Source organism: Oncorhynchus mykiss, chromosome 19 (assembly GCF_013265735.2).
Source record: "Oncorhynchus mykiss isolate Arlee chromosome 19, USDA_OmykA_1.1, whole genome shotgun sequence".
Classification (NCBI taxonomy): Eukaryota; Metazoa; Chordata; class Actinopteri; order Salmoniformes; family Salmonidae; genus Oncorhynchus; species Oncorhynchus mykiss.
This window is the reverse complement of record NC_048583.1, coordinates 24,374,110-24,386,124: the sequence shown is the minus strand read 5'-3', so window position 1 is coordinate 24,386,124 and position 12,015 is coordinate 24,374,110. Positions and strand designations below refer to the sequence as shown.

At 42.5% G+C, this 12,015-nt stretch overlaps 1 protein-coding gene across 2 annotated transcripts; it reads left to right on the top strand.

Annotated features, from left to right (window-relative positions):
- The first annotated feature begins 264 nt into the window (after window positions 1–264).
- Window positions 265–11,567, top strand: LOC110497542 (RNA transcription, translation and transport factor protein). Of its 2 annotated transcripts, none has more exons than XM_021573692.2 (8): window positions 265–452; window positions 1,033–1,157; window positions 2,124–2,223; window positions 2,852–2,938; window positions 8,728–8,816; window positions 9,046–9,114; window positions 9,699–9,747; window positions 10,888–11,567. In XM_021573692.2, exons 1-8 carry the CDS (start codon window positions 392–394, stop codon window positions 11,040–11,042), a joined length of 735 nt encoding a protein of 244 aa, XP_021429367.1. In that variant the 5' UTR covers window positions 265–391; the 3' UTR covers window positions 11,043–11,567. The 2 variants fall into 2 exon arrangements, with proteins under 2 accessions (XP_021429367.1, XP_021429369.1); XM_021573694.2 differs by having other exon boundaries at window positions 266–452; window positions 2,861–2,938.
- Window positions 11,568–12,015: the final 448 nt, after the last annotated feature.

The following is a 12,015-nucleotide window of genomic DNA, read 5'->3' as shown; positions in this document are numbered from 1 at the left end:
GGCATCCTCTACTGACAGAATGAGGTCAATATCCTTCCAGGATACCTGGGCCAGGTACCCGGGCCAGGATGCACCAGAGCGTTTCCATTTTACGGCAAAGGATTTACTTGAGCTACTGGCACAAGCAGTACCACCATCTCATGCCCGGGAGCCCATGGCGCTATGGAATATGTTTTAGTTTGTGTGGATTAAGCAACCCCTCCGCCTTTTCTTTATTGTTCGACCCCTGTACAGTTGGTGGCGGTAATGCACCATAAACACTTGATGCCAACCGCCGTTAAACCCCACAGAAGAAGTCTGCAGGTTTAGCCACATTAGAAGAGGTGTCTCGCTTTCGGGCTAAAAGTTTCTCTAACGTTAGTTATAAAGCTAGCTAGAACAACTTGTCAACATGTTTCGAAGAAAACTGACAGCTTTGGATTACCATAACCCCTCTGGGTTTGACTGTAAAGGTAGCTATAAAACTACGACAAACGAGTTATCTGCTAATGAATGACGTACATTTTCAGAGCTAGCCATGGACATGCTCAAATATGTTAGTTAGCATCTAACGTTACCTTTTAAGTAACAAGCTCTTACTCTGTCTAAAACATTTCAATACAGCCACGCCTGTAATATGTATTTAGGCTTTGTTTATATTGGCTGCGTTTATGTCATTAAAAATTATTAACATGTGATTCGTGTTAGGTGGTCAGGTTTTGTACTTGTGTGCATTAGCTCAGGTAACGTTAGCTAATTAACTAGCTTTTTGGGAGCTTACTAACAGTGCCAAACAGGCAGTGGAGGCCGAGAACCTAACTATGTTAGGGGTGGCATCGGAAATTGATACAGTATCTATGCCTTGTTTCTTTGTATTGTATTTTTTTTATTGTATTGTAGTCGTATGTGAATTTCAGCTGGTTGTATATACAAACTATAATTTCATATTAAAGGAAAATCTACTACCACTGGCACATTTATGCAGGTCAGTTAGCTTTGCGGAGTGAATCTAGCTATGTGTCACTGATTTAGCTAATATTCTGTTTTGCACAGATGAGACAGAGTTCAGGAATTTCATTGTGTGGCTGGAGGACCAGAAAATCAGACACTACAAAATTGAAGACCGGGGCAACCTGAGGAATATCCCCAGCTCAGGATGGCCCAAGTCCTTTGAGCAGGTGAGCAGCAAGGCTAGTTACAGTTACTATACTGGAATCAACCCTTGGGTCAGAAAAAGTGTTGTTCATATTACATCCAAGTAACACGACATGGATTGTGTTCAGTAGGGTGCACTGTAGCAATACATTTTGCAATGTATCTGTGTCCTTTCTTATTGGAGAAGTTTATGTAGTATCTCCATGTGTTATAACATTTTCTCCTTACTGAACCATGGGTGGGGCTTTTTTCCCACTTTATCACCATATCAATTATCAATGTGTTCTCTCAACCCCTTCCCTAACTGTTTACATCATGCAAAACAATCAAGCCAGTTCAGTTGTCGAATGCTGCAGATCGAAATTCCATGAATAGAACTGACTTAATTAGTTCTTCTAAATGTTGGAGAGGCATGTTTGTCCTACGTTAGCCTACATCTATCTGAACATTCCAAAACGTTGTGTCCTGTTCAACGTGCCCCAAGATCAGTCAGTAGGCCTAAAAATGCTTAAATGCTCATAGTAAGCTAATTTACCACCCTCATCACTGGTCTCCATAGCTGTGATACACTATTCTTCATTGAAGAACCTCCATTGGGGTCCCTGTTCCCTGTTCCCTGACCAGAAAGCGCCCTCTGTCCTCGAATCCTCGTTCCAACTGCCATTTTTGAGAGAGCGGTAAGGGGAGGATGGGACGAGGAAAGACTACTGTGACACAGCCCGTCAGCGTTTGTTTTAGTTTTTCCAGTGCAAAATGTTTTCTACGGTGTGCGCTGATGAATAAACCCCTGGCCCCAAGTGCTCTGAAAAAAAGAGCTACCAGGGAACCGCTAGTAACAGCAACATTCCGATGGATGTGAACCGCTGAAAAAGCGTGTATCACAGCTATGATCTCAGGCACCTGGTATACACGGTACACCTATTCAGGAGGGCACACTGGGGCAAGTTTTCTCCCTACAGAACATGAGCCTGACTCTGTTTCCTATGCAGTATCTTCAAGATGTGAATTGCCCATTCACTGTCGAAGAGAGACAGGAGTCAGTGGACTGGTTGCTGGGTCTAGCCGTTCGGTTGGAATATGGCGACAATGGTACAGTATTTTCTCTCTTTTGCTTTATTCAAAAAAATGTGGCCATATGATTCGGTGCCCATTGTTTGTACTTGGGCTACTTGTTGCGGCATATTACTAGTTTAACTATTGTAGTCCATTGAAGATGACAATACAGTATATTTTCAACCAACCTTTACTTGGAGATACCGTGTAGCAGGGGAACTCAACTCCCAATGAGATCCGGAGCCTGCTAGTTTTCTGTTCTACCTGATAATTAATTGCACCCACCTGGTGTGTCAGGTCTAAATCAGTCCCAACTTCTTCTTTTTTTAAGCAGTGGAACTGGCTTCGAGGTCCGGAGTTGAGTTTGAGGGCTGTACTGTATAGTATTGTTGTGGGGGTGGTGGTCATGCGTCCTTTAGCCACTAGATGGCTACATTGTCTTAACAGTGGCATCTTGGGTTGCTCTACCATAAGGGATAATCTAGTTGTGGTTCCACCCTCTCTTGCCATACACTGTATTGTCATCGTTCAGGGATGTTAAAAATATGTGCTTATACACTACTAAAGCAAGTCTTTGTTGTAAAAACAGTTTGATGGTAGTAGTATGTAGTTATTGGGGGGCATGGACTAAGTGGTCACTGTCTGGATGTTGTGTGTCCTACTGGCTCCCCAGTTGAGAAGTACAAGAATTGCCCGCCAGCCACAGCCAACGAGGCGGCGAAACCCTCGGATCCCCTCATCCATCTGGACAGTGAGCATAACCACTCCTTCCTCTAAATGTCTATCCCCCTCTCCCATTACTTCTCTACTCCTCTCTCATCCTCTTTACTCCTTTCTCTGTCCCTGATGTTCTGTGATAGAATCGTTTGATTATAGAAACCAGTGAAAAACGTAGTACTAAAGTGGGTTAGCTCAACCGTGTCTGGGCCAGTCCACCAGACTTATTAGAGACACTAATGTACTTGTCCTCTTGCTCAGTTGTGCATCAGGGCTTCCCACTCTTTCTATTCTGGTTAGAGACAGTTTGTGCTGTTCTGTGAAGGCAGTAGTATACAGCATTGTATGAGATCTTCAGTTTCTTGGCAATTTCTTGCATGGAATAGCCTTCATTTCTCAGAACGAGAATAGACTGAGTTTCAGAAGAAAATGACTTGTTTCTGGCCATTTTGAGCCTGTAATCGAACTCACAAATGCTGATGCTCCAGATACTCAACTAGTCTGTAGAATGCAGTTGTGTTGCTTCTTTAATCAGAACAGTTTTCAATTGTGCTAACATAATTGCAAAAGGGTTTTCTAATGATCAATTAGCCCTTTAAAATGACAAACTTGGATTAGCTAACACAGGAGTGATGGTTGCTGATAATTGGCCTATGTAGATATTCAATTTTTAATGTTGTACAATAGTAATTTACAACATTAACAATGTCTACACTACACTGTGTTTCTGATCAATGTTGTGTTATTTTAATGGACAAAAAATGTGCTTTTCTTTCAGAAACAAGGACATTTCTAAGTGACCTCAAACCTTTGAACAGTTGTGTGTGTGTGGTATCAGTCAAAAGTTTGGACACACCTACTCTTTCAAAAGTTAATTTTTTATATTTTCTACATTGTAGAATAATAGTGAAGACATCAAAACTATGAAATAACACATGGAATCATGTAGTAACCAAAAAAATCAAAATGTTATATTTGAGTGTTGAAAGTAGCCACCCTTTGCCTTGATGACAGCTTTGCATACTCTTGGCATTCTCTCAACCAGCTTCATGGGGTTGTCACCTGGAATCCATTTCAATTAACAGGTGTGCCTTGTTAAAAGTATATTTGTGGAATTTCTTTCCTTAATGCGTTTGAGCCAATCAGTTGTAGGGGTGGTATACAGAAGATAGCCATATTTTGTAAAATACCAAGTCCATATTATGGCTTGATCATCTCAAATAAGCAAATGGAAACGACAGTCCATCATTACTTTAAGTTTAAGAGGGTTGCACATTTTGGAGAATATTCAGCGGTGGAAACTTTCCGTGGGAATGAATGGAAATATATGCAAATTAATATGTATATATATATTTTTTTGCATTGGATATATTTACCATATCATATGGAGACAGAAACGGAAACCTTTTTTACCTTGTAATAAGTAGACATAATTGCAAATGATTTAAATCCTTCCAATAGAAAATTTAAAAAACAATTTAGTTATGAATTGAACTTTAATTAAATGAGTTGACTTCACATGGGATGATTTCACAGAACAACAAAATAAAGGGAATATTGAATGATCCCCAATGAACCATCACATCTCCCTAAAATGTTTTCAACATACATCTGTAAAATGATAGTCTATAAACTAAAGCTTTGGTTGTCTTCCTCTCAGGCTTCCATGTCTTCTCCCTAGACCTTCTCAATGTCCACCTCCTGAATATCAGACTGAGGCCTCATCTTCACTGTCCCTTTCTAACCTTGTTGAGGATGGCATGTTGTCAGGCTCAAAAGGCCTCAAATTTGCCCGGATGGCCACCAATTTTTCAACCCTTGTCAGCATGTTGCATACTTTGGTGTGGGTGTTCCCAAACATGTACCAGTTGCTCTCTGAGGTGGCTGATGTTGGTGGGATTTGGAGGATGATGGAGGCAATAGGGGAAAGAGCCTCTGATCCACAATGTCTCTTCCACCAGGTGGCTGATGAGATATGTTGGTATGACTGCCGTATTGCATCTCCATCCCAAAGCCCTTGCTTGGAAGTGTACTTTTCCAGACTGCCAAGAACCTTGCCCTCATCCAGGCCAAGGTGGCAAGACACAGTAGTGATAACACCATAGGCCTTGTTGATCTCTGCATCAGACAGGATGCTCTTGCCAGCATACTTGAGGTCCAACATGTATGCTGCTGTGTCTATGGGCTTCAGGCAGAAGTCTAAACTTTTTTTGGTGCATTTCAGAACTGCAGTTTCCTCTGCTTGGAGCAACAGTGAAGTGGGCAGGGCAGTACGGATTTCTTCTCTTACATCCTCAAGCAGAGTCTGAACATCAGACAGGATGCTATTGTCTCCCTCAATCCGTTCAATGGCTACTGCTATAGGTTTCAAGCTGCTTACCACTCTCTCCCAAAATACATAATCCAGGAGGATCCTCTTGATGGGGCTGTCCACATCGGCAGACTGTGATATGGAGACTCCTTCCCCTCCAGGAGACTGTCAAACATGATGACAACACCACCCCAACGGGTGTTGCTGGGCAGCTTCAAGCTTCTTCTCACTTAGCTTGGTGAAGTATATTGCTGCTATAACTTGATGACCCTTCACATACCAAACCGTTTCCTTGGCTTACTTGTAGAGTGTATCCATTGTTTTCAGTGCCATGATGTCCTTGAGGAGCAGATTCAATGCATGAGCAGCACAGCCAATGGGTGTAATGTGAGGGTAGAACTCCTTCACCTTAGACCAAGCAGCTTTCATGTTCGCAGCATTGTCTGTCACCAGTGCAAATACCTTCTGTATTTGGTCATTGATGAGTGGTCACTGACGGCAGTCATTGATGACTGCCTTCAGCTCATCTTCAATGTAGAGACCGGAATGTTTGTTGTCCCTTGTGTGCTCTTGTAGAATACTGGTTGAAGGGTGGAGATGATGTAGTTAATTATTCCTCTACCACCCATCAGAATGATTGCAAAACAGTCTGCTTTCTCTATGATTTGCTTGACCTTCACTTGAACTCTGCATCCAGCAAATAAGTAGATAAAGCATGTCTGGTTGGAGAGGTGTAAGCTGGGCGAAAAACATTCAGAAATCTCTTCCAATACACATTGCCTGTGAGCATCAGAGGTGAACCAGTTGTCTTGCTCAAGCTGAGTATGCATTCATCAGCATTTCTGACTTCGTCCCTCCATTGAGTAAAAAAAAAAAATCTGATCCAGGAGGACCATGAGCTGTTGCTATCGATAAGGTGTCTGATTCATCATTTTCACCTCGAATAGAAGTAGAGGGACTTTTGTCAGAGGTTGCTTGTTGTGAGCGCTGAGGGAACTGTATGCACTTGGCCAGATGATTCTGCATCTTTGTTGCATTCTTGACACATGATGATTGGACACAGTATTTGCAAATGTACACAGCTTTTTTTTCTACGGATAGTGCCTGTGGCATTTTCCTGAAAAAAACAAATTAAATTCCATGTACAGATAAATAGTTAAGCAGTTAGATTAACGCTTTTTCAGTTCTGCCCACACATTTTCTATAGGATTGAGGTCAAGGGTTTGTGATAGCCACTCCAATAGCTTGACTATGTTGTCCTTAAGCCGTTTTGCCACAACTTTGGAGATATGCTTGGGTCATTTTCCATTTGGAAGACCCAACTTATTTCTTTAAATGTTGCTTCAATATATCCACACATTTTTCCTTGCTAATGATGCCATTTATTTTGTGAAGTGCACCAGTCTCTCCTGCAGCAAAGCACCCCCACAACATGATGCTGCCACCCCTGTGCTTCATGGTTGGGATGGTGTTCTTCGGCTTGCAAGCCTCCCCCATTTTCCTCCAAAACATGACGATGGTCATTATGGCCAAACAGTTCTATTTTTGTTTCATCAGACCAGAGGACATTTCTCCAAAAAGTAATATCTATGTCCCCATGTGCAGTTGCAAGCCGTAGTCTGGCTTTTTTATGGCGGCTTTGCAGAGATATGCCATCTGGTTTGCACTTAGCGGGACTATCATTTTGTTTTTCAACAGACAATGACCCGACATACCTTATTTCGTAGGTTTGATGTCTACAATGTAGAAAATAGTTCAAATAAATAAAACCCTTGAATGAGTATGTGTATACAAACGTTTGACGTGTGTGTTTAACTTATGCAGTATATCACAAAAGTGAGTACACCCCTCACATTTTTGTATATCTTTGAGTATATATTTTCATGTGACAACACTGAAGAAATTACACTTGTGTAAATTTGCTGTCCCCTCAATAACTCAACACACAGCCATTAATGTCTAAACCGCTGGCAACAAAAGTGAGTACACCCCTAAGTGAAAATGTCCAAATTGGGCCTAATAAGCCATTTTCCATCCCCGGTGTCATGTGACTCGTTAGTGTCTCAGGTGTGAATGGGGAGCAGGTGTGTTAAATTTGGTGTCATCGCTCTCACACTCCCTCATACTGACTGGTCACTGGAAGCTCAACATGGAACCTCATGGCAAAGAACTCTCTGAGGATCTGAAAAAAAGAATTGTTGCTCTACATAAAGATGGCCTGAGCTATAAGAAGATTGCCAAGACCCTGAAACTGAGCTGCAGCACAGTGGCCAAGACCATACAGAGGTTTAACTGGACAGGTTCCACTCAGAACAGGCCTCGCCATGGTCGACCAAAGAAGTTGAGTGCACGTGCTCAGCGTCATATCCAGAGGTTTTCTTTGGGAAATAGACGTATGAGTGCTGCCAGCATTGCTGCAGAGGTTGAAGGGGTGGGGGGTCAGCCTGTCAGTGCTCAGACCATACGCCGTACACTGCATCAAATTGGTCTGCATGGCTGTTGTCCCAGAAGGAAGCCTCTTCTAAAGATGATGCACAAGAAAGCCCCCAAACAGTTTGCTGAAGACAAGCAGACTAAGGACATGGATTACTGGAACCATGTCCTGTGGTTTGATGAGACCAAGATAAACCTATTTGGTTCAGATGGTGTCAAGCATGTGTGGCGGCAACCAGGTGAGGAGTACAAAGACAAGTGTCTTGCCTAAAGTCAAGCATGGTGGTGGGAGTGTCATGGTCTGGGGCTGCATGAGTGCTGCCGGCACTGGGGAGCTACAGTTCATTGAGGGAACCATGAATGCCAACATGTACTGTGACATACTGAAGCAGAGCCTGATCCCCTCCCTTCGGAGACTGGGCCGCAGGGCAGTATTCCAACATGATAACGACCCCAAACACACCTCTAAGAGGACCACTGCCTTGCTAAAGAAGCTGAGGGTAAAGGTGATGGACTGGCCAAGCATGTCTCCAGACCTAAACCCTATTGAGCATCTGTGGGGCATCCTCAAAAGGATAGGTGAAGGAGTGCAAGGTCTCTAACATCCACCAGCTCCGTGATGTCGTCATGGAGGAGTGGAAGAGGACTCCAGTGGCAACCTGTGAAGCTCTGGTGAACTCCATGCCCAAGAGGGTTAAGGCAGTGCTGGAAAATGGTGGCCACACAAAATATTGACACTTTGGGCCCAATTTGGACATTTTCACTTAGCGGTGTACTCACTTTTGTTGCCAGCGGTGTAGACATTAATGGCTGTGTGTTATTTTGAGGGGACAGCAAATTTACACGCACTACTTTACATTGTAGCAAAGTGTCATTTCTTCAGTGTTGTCACATGAAAATATATACTCAAATATTTACAAAACTGTGAGGGGTGTACTCACTTTTGTGATATACTGTATATTATGCACATACACAGAATCGCACCAACGGGGACAGTTGTGACCCCAGCTGACTTCATGAATGTAACTGAGTCAACAGCTTCCATGTTGTGTTGACAATAAGTGTGTGTGCTCCTCAAGGCAGCAACCCAGACTTTAAGGCTGGTGTCTTAGGCCTGGCTAGCCTGCTGAAGATCCAGCGTCACGACGACTACCTGGTCATGCTGAAGGTGAGAACCCGCGGCAACCGAGACCCATATCAGACGTACTAATATCCTTTTCACACTAATGAGCCAAGCCTAGCTGTAGTGCGAGGGCCTGGTTACTCACCCAAAATATCTGAGCCAGTACAGTTCAGATCGGCACTTTACTAATTTCTTATGAACAGGGTATAAATGACGAACCTGTGCTGATTTCAGATTTGATAACAATGGTGTGGTCATTTCCCTTGTCTAACAGGCTATAAGGATCCTTATCCAAGAGAGGCTGACTCCAGAAGCCATAGCCAAGGCCAGCCAGTCTAAAGAGGTGATTTACTTTTGAAGATTGAGTCTTTGACTGACTGAGATCCACCTACACATTTAGGCTTCATCAAAATGCGTTGTTTTGAAATGTGATTCAAAAGAGTACCCACAATATTTCATTCCTGGGTCCAAACAGGATTTGTTTTCATTTACGTTGAATTGAGCCTGCCTGGTGTGCCAGATGGACAGGTTTTGCACTGGGAAAGCTCAATTAAGCGCAGAGTGTATTTGAAAGAAAACAAATGTAATTTGATCCCAAGTCTGACACTTCTATTCTCTCAATCTGACATGATAATACATGGGAACTCTCAGCACACGTTACTGCTCAGGGCCGTATGTATCAAGCATCTGAGTACTAATTCAGGATCAATTTTGCTTTTTGAATCGCAATGAATAGGATTGAACATGGACCTGATCCTAGATCAGCACTCCTAGTCTGAGATGCTTGATACATACGGCCCCATAGTATGATAGGTAAGGCCTGTGTTGAGTGGTGTTGGAGTTGTCTAGGTGGCTATGGTATTTTAAGTGGATTTGCTTTTAATTGCCGTGATGTATTTCTTCCTGTTTTTGCCTGGTCTTCTCAAGGGTCTCCCTGTGGCCTTGGACAAGCACATCCTCGGCTTTGATACCGGAGGTGAGTGCTCACAGTCAAGTTTTTGAAGTAATACACACACACTCATTTTTAACCATGTGCCTTGTCATCCTTAATTTCCTCATAAATGGACTTGACTAAATTACATTTTAAACACTTAATTCTCCCATCTTCTTGTGCCCAAGGCAATTATAATAATCTAAATTGTCTCTAAACATTCTGTCCTATTGATATGATAGACATGGCATTTATCTTGACTGTACTGTTGATGTAATACTCTGTAGGATTGCTTGGGTGGGTATGGCCATCACATTGTGTCAAGATCTGTTCCAGATCAGTTGGAGACACATCTGCGCAAAGGAAACGAGGCATGGAACGTGTCATTGTGGAGACTACAGTGGTTCTTCCTGTAAAAGTTGCAGTACACCTTGCGGGCTGCCACAGAATTCTGTGGCACGTTATTTAAGTGTCAGCCATTGTTGCATTAATGCTAGTTAGTGCTAGTTTGACCACCAGAGGGCTTCTTTGAGAAGCATTTGACAGTCTAATATTGGCTGTACTAGAGAATTTGAAACCTTTTTTGTAAGAACATAGTATATGGGATTGATTTTAAGAAATGTTGCTTAATATTATGGTGTCTCCATTCCAAGAAAAACGAAAAATTAAACATTCAGGGAAAATGGTGCTGTACAACGTGATTGGTTGGGAGTAGGTTACAGTACTAAGACTAAAATTATCCTAACATTTCCACACCCTCATTGTAGTCTAACCAATAACCAAACAGAGATTCAGTGAAAATTAAAAATCTAATTGATTTATCAAGACCATGCTTGTTGTCGAGCAGCACGTAACGTTGCTGAAATAGTTGACCACGCGGGTAGGCTTTTGCTTCAAATCCTATTGCTTCTATCTTCAATATGCTTTAAATGCTAGAATGTCACAAATAATTGAACACACAATTCTTAACTCTGAGAAGGATAATAGGTGATCTGCACTGCTTATTAACTTCTTATGGGTGTCCCACCTGGCCAACATCAAGCTACAGTATTTTAAATATTTAACTTAGTTTTGGTGATCCTCTCAGCTCCGGCTCATTTTCAAGTCCTCCGCTGATCACCGACTGAGCATAATCTCTTCCTCTGTAATATTGCCTCTAACGGTGTGTGCCTCCTTTCTCTGCAGACGCCACCCTGAACGAAGCGGCTCAGATCCTACGTCTGCTCCACATCGAGGAGCTACGTGACCTGCAGACCCGGATCAATGAGGCCATCGTAGCCGTCCAGGCCGTAATTGCAGACCCGAAGACAGACCACCGCCTGGGCAAGGTCGGCAGATGACCTGGCTTGCCTGACCCTTTGACCTCTGCCTTTAACCCCCAACATACAGTCTGTGAAAAAGTACCACACAAACTATACATGGATATTGGTCCAAGACCTTGTCCTTATTTTATTTTAGTCCAACAACTAGGACTAAGCCTTTGAGTTTCATTTTTTTTTTAAGGATTTGGGACGGTTGGAATGAAATGGACTAGTTTTTTTTTGTTTGAGAAAGAAATGCATTTGTCGCATGAGTGTTGGAATGAGAATGTATGAAATACATTGGGGGGGAAGAAACATGTTCATAAGAAATTGGAAGTGCTATCAGATTCTGTGCTGAAATTACCCTTGGAGTTGGAGATGGAATCAGCGATAAAAGTCAGGAATTACATCTTAGGAAAGATAAAGGATTAAAAAACTGGAAAAACAAATATTTGGTGACAATGTGGTGAAATACAAAATGATTAGTGCACGGAATACCCAAATACTGCATTGCTGTGTGTTCATTCAATACACATGGATAGATATAACGACTTGTGGCTCAAAGATCTAGTTTTATTTTATTTTTTATAGAAAGCCAAAGTATGAAATGAGGTAAACAAATTTACAAAACTTTATTTGCGGGGGAGGGAAGTCACAGTTGACGTCTGGAAATTTACTTTGGTGGTGGTTGGTGAAATCCTTGCTTTGTCGCAAGTGTCCTTCATTCGACGCCTCTGTAGAAGTCTATGACAGAAGGGTTCTCACAGCGGAAAGCACTTCAAGACTCGCCCGAAATAGCACCATAAAACGATCCCCTATCATTAGTCTCCCTGCATCAGATAACTACATTAAGTCACAGGACAGTGAACATCCTTGACAACTACACCACACTCGGCTATCATCAGTCACAGAACAAACATTACTTTCCAAACTTGTTATTTTTGACAGGGGAGAATGACTGCCCCTCTCATTGAAGCCACTGAAGTTCAAGGACAACTGCGGGACTGCAGGC

Excerpts from the sequence above, each read along its gene's own strand:
- LOC110497542 (XM_021573692.2), top strand. The coding sequence starts at position 392 with ATGTTTCGAAGAAAACTGACAGCTTTGGATTACCATAACCCCTCTGGG. Across the intron at positions 2,224-2,851 it reads GTTGGAATATGGCGACAATG|GCTCCCCAGTTGAGAAGTAC; the intron begins GTACAGTATTTT and ends TGTGTCCTACTG. Across the intron at positions 9,115-9,698 it reads AGGCCAGCCAGTCTAAAGAG|GGTCTCCCTGTGGCCTTGGA; the intron begins GTGATTTACTTT and ends GGTCTTCTCAAG.